The sequence below is a fragment of the Brassica oleracea genome, chromosome C9, assembly GCF_000695525.1.
Source record: "Brassica oleracea var. oleracea cultivar TO1000 chromosome C9, BOL, whole genome shotgun sequence".
Classification (NCBI taxonomy): domain Eukaryota; kingdom Viridiplantae; phylum Streptophyta; class Magnoliopsida; order Brassicales; family Brassicaceae; genus Brassica; species Brassica oleracea.
This window is the reverse complement of record NC_027756.1, coordinates 41,505,924-41,519,807: the sequence shown is the minus strand read 5'-3', so window position 1 is coordinate 41,519,807 and position 13,884 is coordinate 41,505,924. Positions and strand designations below refer to the sequence as shown.

The window sequence follows — 13,884 nt, the reverse complement described above, 5'->3', positions numbered from 1 at the left end:
TATTTTTTGTTTTTATAAATGAATTATGATATTGTTAAAAAAATTCAATGTTGTTAATTTTATATTTTAAATAAATTTTTTATTTTATGGAACTAAAAAATATTCAACTAAACAATAAAGATGATGAAGACATATAGAAATTGTTTTTTTCTTGCATGTTGTTGAACACCGCAATTATTTTTTAATTGTCTCGAGCTCTCTTGAACGCTGGTTCGGAGCCAAGCATTAAGTTTAATGTCTTGTTCAAAGATATCTCTCCATCTAGTTCTGCTTCCGATCTATACTTTTGTTTAGGACTACAATTCAACCACTTTACCATTACAACAGATTTTGTTAACCGATGATTCAGCTTCAACTTTGGGCTTCACCTAAAATGTGATAACCATATACCTTAAAACCAGTAGTAAGCTCATAACATGGAGAGAGAACGCAAACTTCTTGTAATAAATTTCAACATAATAACTTTTGCGAAAATATACAACAACAGAGGAGACTGATTATCTAACTAATACTAAAAGAGATATATGAGGAGTAGGGAGGTTGTCCACGTCCCCAAATAAAATCGACCAATCAGAACTCTCTTTTTTGCCACGTCAGCGACTTCCTTATATAAGTGGGTTCCGCATAGAAATTAAATGGTTAGTTAATCTTTACGTTTGTTATTTCCATCTGTTTTGTGGCATCACTCACTCCAATGCGTTCGGTGGCCCATTAATAGAATGTCCAGCTTAGGTCCATTTTACTAAAACCGTATTATGATAAAAAAAAATAAAAACCCTTTCGTCTTCAGTTTAGATTTTTAGGGTTCATCATATCACAAACCTTAACCTTTATACTTCTCAAATTGAATCCTTAAACTCTTAATCTTCATCTATCTCTACATCTTCCAGTTTTTACTCAACCCTTCGATAATGGCTGGGTTATATATCCGCTTCGAATTTCTCCCAGTTCATGTCAAACACCAGGCCCTTGCATCTCATTTCAATTCACAGTTTTTCTGAACCGGATTAGATTTCATCCACTCATCGAAAATGTCTTCCTCTGATTTTTCTGTTGCTCAAGCGAGTCATCTCATTCCATGCCCCCATATATGATATATGGGATTCGCGAAACGTCAAGACAAACGGTGAATTTATGAGAACCACCCTTCTCGGTATCATTATCTTCACTTTATCACAAATCGTATACTCCAACTCTGCTTTATCAATTCTCTAAATAATGTGTGGTTTTACTCTTATGTCTCCTTATGCAGAATTTTGTGATCCACGATCGCAAGTTTGACCATCTCTCTTGCAAACACAAACATAGAACTCCCTGATATTTTTAAGGAATTTCAAAAAAAAATTCCTTACCATATAATTATGACACAACCATAGTGTAATATTTGATTTCGTTAACTTTCAGATGTTGTTGGGCAAATTTGGTCCGTCCAAGGGTGTGCCCTTAACAACGCTGCAGCAACAGCTCGATTTGTGGTACGCTTTCTCATTGACACATAAAGTCATTAACTGAGCTACAAAAAATTATAATCCTTATCTCCATTTCCTCCTTATTTGAAATAACTCTTATATTCTCCAATACCAGTACGGTGGTTGTTTACTTGTCCTTATGGGACAAAGTTGCAGCAACGTTCAGGGGTCTTCTAAGCTCTGGCAATAAAACCCAATCTGTCAATCCTAAAATTATTGAGGTATGGTCATGTATTGTTAAGTTTACAACATGTTTACTTCTCTAGTTTCCGTAAATCTTTTACTTAATACCAGAGTCTGGAAAACTTGCTTATGCAGGTTACCTCTATCTAAACTCCACACCCACATCCAAGTTTTATTTTGACAGGAACATTCCTGCCATCGAAGAGTTCACAAGCAGGTTACAACTAATTATGTCTTGGTTTAAACTCAAATTTAAATGTCTGTCAATCTTCGTCAAACATACGTTCTTCCTGCAGTTTGGGAGGTGCAGCAGCAGAGGTATTCCATGTATTGATACCATGGAAGGGATCAAAAAGAAAGAGCTTGTGTCAATTGGAGATTTAAACACGTTCATCTCCAACTCTAGCGATCAGGTAACACTCAGGGGTTGCAACAAATTTAGTTAATTCTTTGTGTCTTCTAAATTGCACGAGCAAATGGTAACTCTTTTGAATCCGTTAAGACAGAGGAAGCCGATTTCCTATGTAAAGCTCTGGTCGTTGGGGTACTCCAACAAAATGGTTGGTCACACCGGATGCAGCATGAAGTTAGACAAATCTGGCACTTCGCTTCGCTGCAACAGATGTGTTTCTACGAACATTACCGGGGTTAACAGGTACGAAGTTTACATCCTGATCCATATATAAGCGAATACCCTTACTTAGATAGGCTTTAACATTTATCGGCATCTTTTTACAGGTTCCGTGTTGAGCTAGCAGATGATGATGGCGACGATTGTGCCACGTTTTGTGGTCTTCGATAGGGAGATGAGTAAGCACACCGAGCAAGAAGCAGACACTCTGGCTCTCGACGAGTTACATTTTTGCTACTGTGCTACATTTTTTCTACGTTAACAGTGGTCACGATCACTCTGAATGGCTCTAAAACATTAAATCTACTACAGATAAGTGAGGGTGAAGGGCAAGAGCTAGCTGGGAAGGACTATGTTTTCCAAATTCGTGTTGACTCCATACAGTTTCACCCCTAACCACCGTACCTTCACCGTCTCTGCAATCAGTGATGCTAGCTCCTTTTGCACTCAGGCTCACGCAGAGGTGCGTTACACACGAGTTTTCCAAAAAAAATTCTTCTTACAGATTTTTAAAAACACATGTACAACTGTGTCTCACAGTTGCACCAGCAACCCAACTGCAGTGGTTGACGGGGAAGATGGACAACTAACAGCATCTGCCAGCAACACGGTTGAAGGGGCGAAGATAGCAATGGGCGTTGATTGCAGAGAAAGAAAACTGCCGCAAAATGCCCCCGTGAATGATAGTTTTAAGTCGATCATACTGTCAACCCCACTTACCTTTCATGTCTTTTAAAATTTCTGCATTCCTATGTTTTCCCCATTTTGAACTTTTGTTGTCTCTTGCATCTTCAGCAAACTACCTCCCACGCGGAGGATAGAGACTTTGATTTTATATTAAAAAAAAGGCTGTGTTGACGGGTTTCTGCATATTGAAAATCTTCTTACCTTAATGCATTAGTCCATCTTTTTTGTAGGCGGTAAAATGAACCGAACGAAACTACAAAGTACTTAGATAGGCATAGTCTACAACTAAACAAATTTAAGTGTATCACCATCGTCTACTAGAATTTTCATAGTTTAAAATTTTCAGTTTCACGCCATTCAAAATCATGCGGGAGCCTACAATAAAATGTCAGTTACAACAACCTACTTCCACTCTTTTTAAAAGAAATGTTAGGATTTGGTAAACAAAACCAAAAAAACAGACAAAAAAAAAACTATTGCTCTCGAAGATATTACTTCCGTTTGAATATAAAAAATTAAAACTAGCGAAAGTCTAATTCATAGTTTATTACAATTTCAGATTAATTAATGTAGGCATCTTAATAAGATCATTATTTGGAAACACGTTCATCTTATATATTAAAACAGAAGTCACAACCTTGATTCATGTGAGATTTTTTTTAAAATGGACCCTCATTAGAAATCAGTTATCATTTATTTATTACTAATAACATGGTTTAATAATATATCACAACTAATATAACCATAACTCCTACAAAACCGGAATGGTAAACATGACCAATTTTTAATCCTTATTAAATGTAAAATAAATTTATAGATAGCCAGGATGTAAACCATTATAAATCAAATTTCGACTAACCCCTTAGACTAACGACGAACACTATACCAAATGGGTTTAATTAATCACCATATGTATACTGCGTTTATAAAACAAATTATATACACCAAATCTGAATTACAGACTAACTAATTGCACCGTAATATTTTACAGGCACAATATATTATAGTGTTAAAAATTTGATGTTTTTAACAGTATCCCAAAATTGTTTTATCTATTACCAATTTGATTTAGTTTTTAACAGTAGGTCCAATTTGATTTAACTTTTATATATATTTCAAATTTAGAAATAAAAAATATGTAAAATAGTACTGTTACATAATTATGTTTTCAAGACAAAATTTGTTACAAGAATACAAAACTTGACTTTTTTTATAATAATAATATCATAAATCACATAAACACGGGTATAATAGAGTTAGATAATACATAATACTAAACTATATTAATTTATTGATAAATTTTGTTTTATAAACTAAAATGATTTAGTATATAAAATAAAACCCGCACGGTTGTGCGGGTCGAGATCTAGTGCATATTTAAAAAAAAAAAAACTCCACAACAACAACAACAAAAAACCTCCAAGATCATAACCCAACCTCAAACATCATACTACTTATCAGCACAACTTATGGGTTTGTACTTCAAATATAGCGATAAAGCGACAATACTCTTTTGTAGTTTTGGTTATATTTTGATTTAACTTATCCCGGATCATAAGATGGTTCTATTTGGCATAAAAATAACAGATTTAAATCATGAGCTATTTTAAACAAAAACCATGTTAACTAATTTCATTTATCCTATATCAGCTGAGATTTCATCAACACCATTTGACAAATTTTCCACATATTTTTTTTCTTGGTCACTTAGAAAACATTTTCAATATGTATATCAAACCAAGTTTGCTTAGCTGTGAACTTAGTTAGACCAATGAACTTAATTTCTCAACTGAAATAAATGAAGTAAGAATCCCGTTAACATGTTGGTTTGTATATATATAAGAATCAATATTCAATACAATACTAAAAGACAAATATGTATATCAAACCAAGTTTGCCTAGCTGTGAACTGAGTTAGACCAATGAACTTAATTTCTCAACTGAAATAAACGAAGGAAGAAGCCCGTTAATATGTTGGTTTGTACTTCCTTTTGAGGACGGAAGACCTAACTCAATAATTCTAAAACCATAACAATGGTTAAATAATTTGTAAATTTATCAATTATTTAACATAAAAATAATCGAAATAAAATAGATTTCTGAACATTACTAAAGTTTAATAACTGCCAGTCCATTTTTCTGACCATTCTATATAAAATTTCCTAAAAAATACACAACAAATTGTAAGTTTTAACCATTTTGAATTCATTGGAAAACAATGAATACATAAAATAAATTTAGATTTTTCTATTATTTTGTAATTTATAATTGATTCTAATGTACATTTACAAATACAAATGTTAAGTTATAAATTCAAGTTATAGATTCTAAAACTATAGAAGACAAACCTGGGCTACGCCCGGGACAGTCCCTAGTATAAGGATAAAATCACAATATCCTGATTTATTTATTAACGGTGTATTTTTTTTTGCCGCTTCGTACTGTAAGAGAGATAAAAAAATGGAGAGTGCTCCTTCTGTAGAAACGATGTAACTCTCTATTTCTTGTTTGTGGGTTGCCGTGAACACAATCAACATATCTGCAAAAGAAATGTAAAAAAGATAATACAGCTTGGTCAAATATAATGTATTCCATTTAAATTAACTTAAATGGCCAAACAGAGAAGAGAAGCAAAGAAGCTAACCTCATTGAGCGAGTGACAAAGAGCTTCCTCTCCCAAAGATGAATAGATAGTAACCACAGTGACGTTGCGCCTGAAGCAACCCTGTAACGGAATGAACCACTCTTCTCTCATATCCGCAAAAATGGCGACACGTTCCTCCGACTTGTGTCCAATCTGAACCAAACCAGAAGCAAAACTACACACAGCTTCAAGCGTCTGCCCGAATGTCTTGCACTCATAATCACCAAATGAAGTTTCTCAAACACTTTCCCGTCTTTGCTAGTCTCGACCTCTCTAGCGATCAGCCTCCTGGTCCCGAGGGAAAACCTGTAGCTGTGGTTCTTGCACGAGATCTCGAAGAGCTCTGGGAGAGTGGAGATGTCTTCCCAGTGAGAGCTGACGGGATCTTTGAACCGGTGGTTCCTAACGGTATGACCTGGCTCTCCACCGACGTCCTCGTTTCTCGTCTTTCTTAGCGTTGCGGACCAAAAGGGTTAAAGCTAGAGGGACAATGACACCAGCAGCGTAAGGAATCATCTTCCACTTCCTGAAAGCAATGGTAAACGTGTTTATTCACAAAATCAATACAGAGAGGAGCTAAAAGAGTACACATTAGTTAAAAGCAGAAGAAAGCCTCGTAAAGTTAGAATCTTTTTAAATATGATTTAGATTTGAGACAGATAAGAGATAACAGAACAAAAGGAATAAATAAAAACAGAGATGTGGATGCTGCAACTTAGATTAAACTTCTTTGACATCAACATTATCTCATCTTTCATCATCTATTTTCACTCTCAAACAAAAGGTCCAATAACTATAAAACATTTTGTTACGTTATATGATTGACTCAGTCTATAAGTCCCACATTCAGTCCATGGGTTCCATTTTCGTAAATGGTGCTCATTTAGATTTCTAGACGTATCAATCCTACAAAGAACGGAAAATTATGTGTTCAGTACAGTACTGCATCTCTAACTTTTCCTATAGGGTTACACTACGGCAAACACGAATTTCTTCTGGAGAATTCTTGAATCTAAATATGTACGTTGTTGCATATAGCTAACCAAATATTTAGGGTGAAGATAATCAGTGACCACAATTTTTAAATGGAAAATAATAGGGAAGATGAGAAGGCCAACCTTTTCACATCGGATAGTAGGGGGTGGGAAGTAACCATTCCAGCTGTTTAAGCTTATTCTTGTCCAGGAAGCAATTGTGTGATGATTATTTGTGGTGAAGACGCTTTTTTTTTTTAGCAATATGAAGGAATTGTGTGAGGCAATGAAATTTGGGGAATTTATTGTCACTATTTATAGGATTGATCACTGAAATTCATAGAAGGTAGTGGTAGAGAAAATTAAATGTTACGTAGTGGGAGAGGTGGCTTGAAGAAAAAGCCACATCTCAAACTGTTTCAGAGATTAGGAAGATGCTCAGGCGTCGCCAACTCGCCTCTCAAAGAAGAGGAGTGTCCGACCCCAAATTTCTTTCTACTTCATATGAGTTAAGGCTTTCTTTCATGGGCCGTCGGACAGCATTAAACATATAAATTCATCAGCCCAAAATAACAATAGAAATAAGCCTAACCGTTAGAAGCCCACATAAATACAACATAAATGAAGTGCTGCGTTTCATAGAAGACGGACACGTGTCGTCTCTACAGGAAAGGAGTTTCCACGTGGACACACATGAGAGACACCAACAATTATATATATATACTAGGATCGGCGGGCGGAATATAATTTACTTGTAATCAAGATTATTATTTTTTATATGATTTGTGGTTTGTGTTTTAGTTTTACATTTGCAAGAGATATATACGAGATATATTATTTTCTTAATTTAAAATTAACAAAAAAAAACTATTTTTTACTATTAGCATAATATCTCTCTCTCTCTCTCTCTCTCTCTACGCTACGGGAACCAAAAATCGGGAACCAAAAATACATAAATATATCAGTTAAAGAGTATTTCAAAATATTTAGCTTATTTAAAATTTAAGGCGATATTAACTTTTATTGTGTATGTTTTGTTATTCTTATTATAGATCATGGTCATCTTAATATTAAAATATTCATGAATACATTATAGTTTTACATATTTTCTTTGTTTATTCTACTGTAATTATGATAATTTTGATAATAAGTAAAATAATTTTTAATAAAAAAATCTTAGATTATATTTTTTCTTATGAATATTTTTAAAATTTATGTCTTTGATATTATATTATTAATTATGTGCTAAAATATTATTTTAGGTTGATGTCCAATGAAACATTTTCATATATATATATATATATATATATATTTTTTTTTTTTAAACTATTGTTTTTCATATCGTATTAGTTCTAGCTGTTTTATCCGAAATAGGAGGTGCGGTTAAACGAATTTTCTTTCAAATGTGTCAACGCTGTGATTGTTTTTTTATTAGGTTAGCAGGTGTCATTTGTCAAGAAAATAGTACATATGTTATGGGAAGTGAGTGTTCTAAATAAGGCATAAGTTAATGTTTGGACAAAACTACAACGCTTCAATTTAATGTAAGAATATGTTTAGTATTCCACACTCAACTAATTTGTCCACCGTTCTCATTTTATTGTGATATATGCAGACTCAAACTTGGAAGTATAATAAGAAAAATGCATTCTATGTATATATCAAAACTCAGCCAATTTTAGAGACACATAAGCAGCCAAGTTAAATAGAATTCATAATCCAGTAGTCGGTATGGAAAATATGTAATTGAAATATACTCACAAATCACAATCATGCATACTTACACATGATTCTATATCCATAAGTGTCTGCACTAACTGTTGTATCCTTGAGATCAGGGCCAACAACCTTTTAGGGAGCCACAGTAATGAAAAATCAACACCAAGATGTTGAAAATTATTATGAGCTAAAGATAAATAGATCTTTTAAAAAAAAGTTCACTAAAAAAAGTTATCTCCCCTCTTATATCGTCTTCCTATTTTCTCTTCTTCTCTGTTTATTCTGTTTTTCATCCATTTTTTCAGTTTCTTATCATTTTTCTGTCACAATCCGTCAAGTACAACGATGAGCTTAACAAATTTTTTTCATCAAATTTTTGTGTTGTTTATTAAGAGAAATAAACTAATGATTTTTTTGGAAGAAAACCTTCATATTTATAATGGAGGATTAACACAAAGGAATGAATGAAGAGATTCATTGAATGTGAGAACGTGTGAGAAGTAGAGAGTAGGTATTAATGTGAATATTAATGAAGATACATGAACCAAGTTAATTTCCGTAACGGTTCCAGATTAAAGAAGTCTATTCGACTTCCGACTGACATTGATCGGAATAGTTCGTCACCGGTGAAACCGTTAAATTTCTATTGACAGTTGACTGAACGGGAATTGTTGCTCGACGGCCACTTTCCCTAAGTTTCGTATACCGTTTTTTTCAGAGAAGATGTATTTGGACCGTTATAAACACATAAAACCCATTAAATTCAAAAATTAATGAAACATTGACTTTTGATTGACCGTGACACTTGTCGTCACCATAGACTCCGAATTAGTGACATGGAATCTGATGTGGATGGCCTAGGAGTGAAGGAAACCCTTCTTTATATAGATAGATAGATTAGTTTTGGAATAAATGTAATTGAGATTAATATCTAAATACAAGATTAATGGCATGACTGGTGTAATCGCAGCGGCTGCGGCTGCGGGAATTTGCAGATGTAGGTGGTTGCGATTTTAAGAGATTTGTACAACTAATACTACAATTAGAAATTGGTGCATTTGCGGGATATTTAAGACTGGTTAACCACCAAATACAACATCAGTTAAATAATAAATTAACAATATTTACATTTTATATAATTATAAAAATATTAACATCATAATATTATTATAAATACAAAAATTATATTTTTAAAATTATATTTTTAAATTTTTCAAGATTATTTATAATATAAATTAAAATATAATAGATATATTTTAGTATTTCTATTATTTCAATTTAAAAATTTTATTTTTATTTTTGTATTTATATTGTTTTTAAAAAAATAAAAAAATGTTACCCTCCCATAACCGTTCGCAACCGCAAACTTTAATTGAAACCAGCTTTTGAATTTAAGAGGTTAAAAACGGTTTCAAACGATTTAGAACGGTTTGAGTGATCGTTGCAAAACGCAACAACCGCAACCAACCGCAAAAGTAAATGTAATATAATTTTGTTTGACCGTATCAAGATGCTCGTTAGACAGATAGTCTACCACTTTGGACAATTGTTTTACATTAATGAACTACAAATGACAATATTTTTTATAAAATATAACCGATAGTATTCTTTTGCATGTTAACACGCTCCTATAGACAATCAATCATTCATGTATGAATCGTTACTGTAATAAATGGATCAAGACGTCATAATCGAAAAAATGACTTCGAATGAATGTGCGAGGCCAGAAATGTGTTTTCATCTATAGTGATTTTATCTTTGCTACATTTGCAAGGTTTATTATTTTCTTTTTGCTATTTTTTTTGCAGTAAGCATCTGTTTTTTGTTGTGCTAAAATAACAGTCCACCAATTTGAGCCATTCTTTTCTTCCTAACCATATTTTAGTAGGGCCTTGTTCGTTTAGAAGTGATGGTGACATGCGACCATAACCTAAGATCACATGTTTGTAGTTTATCAATTGCAGCATCTTGCAACTAATCACGGATTGTAGAATTTAAATTTGTTAATACGTTGGAAAAATCCCACATTTGAAATATATAAGAGATTTGAATAATATATAAAAAATTTTGGGTCATTCACTTACTGTCAACTAGATTTAAGTTAGAAACCCATAAAATTTAGCATGGTATCAGAGACATGTTCCACATTCTACTTCATTAATCCGATCCAGACCGTAGTTAAATCATCCCACATCAAAAATAAAAAAAATACGTATATAAGTGATTTGGATCAATCTACTTGGGACCAATTTATTTTAAGTCGAGAAATCCGTATCATAATGGCCCTCCACATGAACATTTAGTCAATATAAACCATCTGTACGCAAACAAAAATACGAATAGCAGGTCGCAATAACCTTTCCGTTGCTGTTTCTAAGCATGTGTAAAAAGAACATTTACACTTTCTCCAAAACTTTTTATGCAAAATTTCTAATTAAAAAAGAAATAAGACCTTTACAAAATTATTTTATATGTTTTCATAAAACTAAAATTTGCACACGATCCAGTCCGTAGAAATAATGAAGCGGACGCAAATAACGCAATGACTGATAAACGAACAAACTAATCATACAATTTCAAAGATAACAAGAATTGCATACTCTTTGACAGCAAATAATCATATTTAAGATAGATAAATAAAATAATTAGCTGCTAATCACGTTCACATCACACTGATACTGATCTAATGATTTCATTTTTCTTTTGACAAATCTCATCATCTAAAAACAAGCTGATGATGCATCTTCTCTTTCCATTTCGAATTTTACAGATCGGAAACTTCTGAAATATAATAAAAACATATAGTATATTTTTAATTATTCTATTAGAACAAAAAAGAACTTTTAAGAACAAAAAATCTAGGAGTTAGGCGTGAGATGCGGAAACGAACAAACAAGATGAACACCTAACAAGCCCGTTCTCGTTGCAAGTCGAGCATGTTCTGAACCCTAGCTTCTCCGTGTGCACCTTATGGCTACCGTGACAGACGTTGCACGGCACGAACCTGTGACCGCCGCACGTCTCACACACACGTGGCTCAATCCTCGGCAACTCTTGCACGAGCTTCTTCAGCTCTCCGATCTCGTGAAGCTGTTTCACCTCGTCCGCTCCTCCGACGTAACGACCGCCGATAAACACGCGCGGCAGCTTCGGCGCCTTCGTCTTGCTCTGGAGATCCTTCTTCTCTCCGACGAAGATCCGCTCCAGCTCCGCCGCGAATGACGCGTCCATCGAGAGATCTCGCTCGTCGATTCTCACGGGGAAGCTACGGAGGATCGCTGTGACGGCTCGGCATTCTTCGAACGTAGGACGAACCACGCGGAGGCTGGTGAAGTAGACGACGATGCTGCTCTCCGCGCCAGGGAGAGAAATCCGTAGAGCATCTGGCTCGGCTTTGGATTGCTTCGGTTCAGGTTCAGGATTGCGGCGTAGATTGACAGGTGCGGAATCTGCGCGGAGGAGCTGGTTAGACGGACGAGTTGGCCAGGATCGGAGGATCAAATTCGACGCGCATACTCGGTGGAAAACTCTGGAGACGCGGTTAGGTGAGGGAGAAGAGGAACTGTAAGGAGAAGAAGGCAAGGAAGACGAATCGTCGGTGCAGAGGTGGTGGATGTCTTTGAAAGAGAAGGAGGACGCGGTAGCGGTGGGAGAGTAGGTGTCGTGAATCTTAACCGACGATTTGCGCCACGGCCGCCACATTGACGAAACGGCGGAGAAGTTGAAGAGATTCAAGGAGCTAAATTAGGGTTTTTGTTGATTTGGATTTGCAGAGAAATGGAGTTTTTTTGGAGAGAGAGAGAGAGAGAGTATTGTTGGTTTTGTTAAAACAAGATTGGTTGTGAAAAGAAGAGGTGCTATCTAACGTTACCAATTATATATTGGGTGGAAAAAAGGGTAGATTCTAATTATAGCTCATTAGTTTGTATTCTCTGTTTAATGCCTTCTTCATTTCCCAAAATGTGTAGTTTGAACTTTGAACACACATATTAAGAGATAATCAGGAGTTAATGATACATGGCAGTGTATCTCTTTATTCATAAAGTTTTCCATCAGGTGTCATGGTTACTCTGTATTTGAAAATTTGTTATTTTAACATTTTCACCGTAATAAAAACAAAATATATACATTTTTTTTGTCTTTGATAAAGTTTCACCACTCATATTTTTACGTTTTAGTTTATCTTTTACTTTCAACAATAAATTATATTGATGTATCTCAAATTTGGATATTAAATTTAGACAATAAGTACTGCATCAAATACATCGTACCAATTAGATCCCATCAAATACATTGCATCAAATAGTTGTAAATCTGATCGTTGTCATCTATGAATCTGTATAGTTTAGAGAATTAAAATGTGAGATACTACTATATATATTGTATTCAATATAACTTTAAACTTGCACAATATTAGCTTGATATCGCCTCTAATAATAAGATCATTTTATGTTCGAGATGTAACAAAACTGATGAACCACCTTAAACTACTATGTTTTTATTACATCATTTTATCCATCTATTTATGTATATGTTTTTTTCATGCCAGTTACAATAAATACATTAGTTATACTCTAAAACATTAATTTCAAATATAAAAAAGCTAAAAAACAAATATTCAGATATAGAAGGAGTATTAAATTGTGATCAATACAAGTTACATTAGTTCTGATTAATGTTTATACATTTTGGTAATAACAATAAAACTTTCTGAAATATAAAATTTGCGGGTTTCCAATGTGGTTTGTAGAATCTTAGTTGAATATGTGTATGTTGCTGACAAAAAAAAAACTTGCGGTCATAAAGCTGGTAGCTACAAAACTATAGATCATCTCAAATTCTGACTGTGTTATAGCTATATCGATACTTTTGCCATCTTCTACATTGTCAATTTGTATTTTTAGGCAAAGTATTTTGTTGTCTTAACTTGCTTTAGACAAAAAAAAAAAGAATTATAGAATATGTATAAACGTTACGAACTTTAATTTCTAGTATCGAGTAATAAGACTCTGGGTAATCACAAAAAGGAATAAAAGGGTGTCGTTCAATCTTCATTTTAGATCTTACCCGGAAGCAAAACACAACATGTGAAAGGTGAACCCAAACGAAATCAGTTTCAGCAACTGTTTGTTATTCTTTTCTAAATTGATTATAGTTTTATAAATTTGCACAAGTCCCCTAATGAGATTTTAGGAACAAGAGAATAGAGAAAATATGCACAAGTCAAAGTGGAAGCTGGCTAGAGGTGTCAAATGGGCGGACCGTCCAATGGTTGTCCATGTCCATATACAAACGGGCTTAATATGGACAAACCCATTTTTTCCATTGGTTTTTATTGGACAAAATGTGGGAGACCATTAAGAAAATAGTCTTTGTTGGTTTTGGGCTTTATGGACGTGAACTGTCCAATGGTCACAAAACCTAGGATTTCTAAAATTTAAGTTTTTTTGCTAAAATCATAAAATCGATTTTTTGCTTAAATTTTGATATCAAATTTTCCCGCCAGAACCAGAAAATCGAGTTTTTCCGTCAGAACCGCAAAATTGAGTTTTTCTTCAAAACGCAAAATCGAATTTT

At 33.9% G+C, this 13,884-nt stretch overlaps 2 protein-coding genes and 1 long non-coding RNA gene across 11 annotated transcripts; 1 reads left to right on the top strand and 2 right to left on the bottom strand.

The window, feature by feature from the left end:
- Window positions 1–768: 768 nt before the first annotated feature.
- Window positions 769–3,139, top strand: LOC106316484. Of its 9 annotated transcripts, none has more exons than XM_013754380.1 (9): window positions 769–1,126; window positions 1,405–1,475; window positions 1,585–1,690; window positions 1,837–1,869; window positions 1,949–2,065; window positions 2,159–2,307; window positions 2,391–2,505; window positions 2,596–2,746; window positions 2,847–3,139. In XM_013754380.1, exons 1-7 carry the CDS (start codon window positions 1,079–1,081, stop codon window positions 2,452–2,454), a joined length of 588 nt encoding a protein of 195 aa, XP_013609834.1. In that variant the 5' UTR covers window positions 769–1,078; the 3' UTR covers window positions 2,455–2,505; window positions 2,596–2,746; window positions 2,847–3,139. The 9 variants fall into 9 exon arrangements, 7 of the variants coding, with proteins under 7 accessions (XP_013609834.1, XP_013609833.1, XP_013609832.1 ...); XM_013754379.1 differs by having other exon boundaries at window positions 2,824–3,139; XM_013754378.1 differs by having other exon boundaries at window positions 2,391–2,746.
- A 2,232-nt stretch (window positions 3,140–5,371) lies between these two features.
- Window positions 5,372–7,040, bottom strand: LOC106316609. The gene is made up of 3 exons (XR_001264892.1): window positions 6,733–7,040; window positions 5,615–6,140; window positions 5,372–5,509 (listed from the first exon to the last, which is right to left on the bottom strand). It is a non-coding gene; the product is annotated as an uncharacterized LOC106316609 (long non-coding RNA).
- Window positions 7,041–11,114: 4,074 nt separating this feature from the next.
- On the bottom strand, window positions 11,115–12,190 carry LOC106316345 (uncharacterized protein At5g39865-like). Its single transcript, XM_013754223.1, has one exon. The coding sequence runs from the start codon at window positions 12,007–12,009 to the stop codon at window positions 11,173–11,175; it is 837 nt and encodes a 278-aa protein (XP_013609677.1). The 5' UTR covers window positions 12,010–12,190; the 3' UTR covers window positions 11,115–11,172.
- Window positions 12,191–13,884: the final 1,694 nt, after the last annotated feature.

Bases quoted from the DNA above. Each gene is read 5' to 3' on its own strand.
- LOC106316484 (XM_013754380.1), top strand. From the start codon at position 1,079: ATGCCCCCATATATGATATATGGGATTCGCGAAACGTCAAGACAAACG. The intron at 1,870-1,948 runs GTTACAACTAAT...TTCTTCCTGCAG, and splicing joins ATCGAAGAGTTCACAAGCAG to TTTGGGAGGTGCAGCAGCAG. The intron at 2,066-2,158 runs GTAACACTCAGG...CCGTTAAGACAG, and splicing joins TCTCCAACTCTAGCGATCAG to AGGAAGCCGATTTCCTATGT.
- LOC106316345 (XM_013754223.1), bottom strand. From the start codon at position 12,009: ATGTGGCGGCCGTGGCGCAAATCGTCGGTTAAGATTCACGACACCTAC.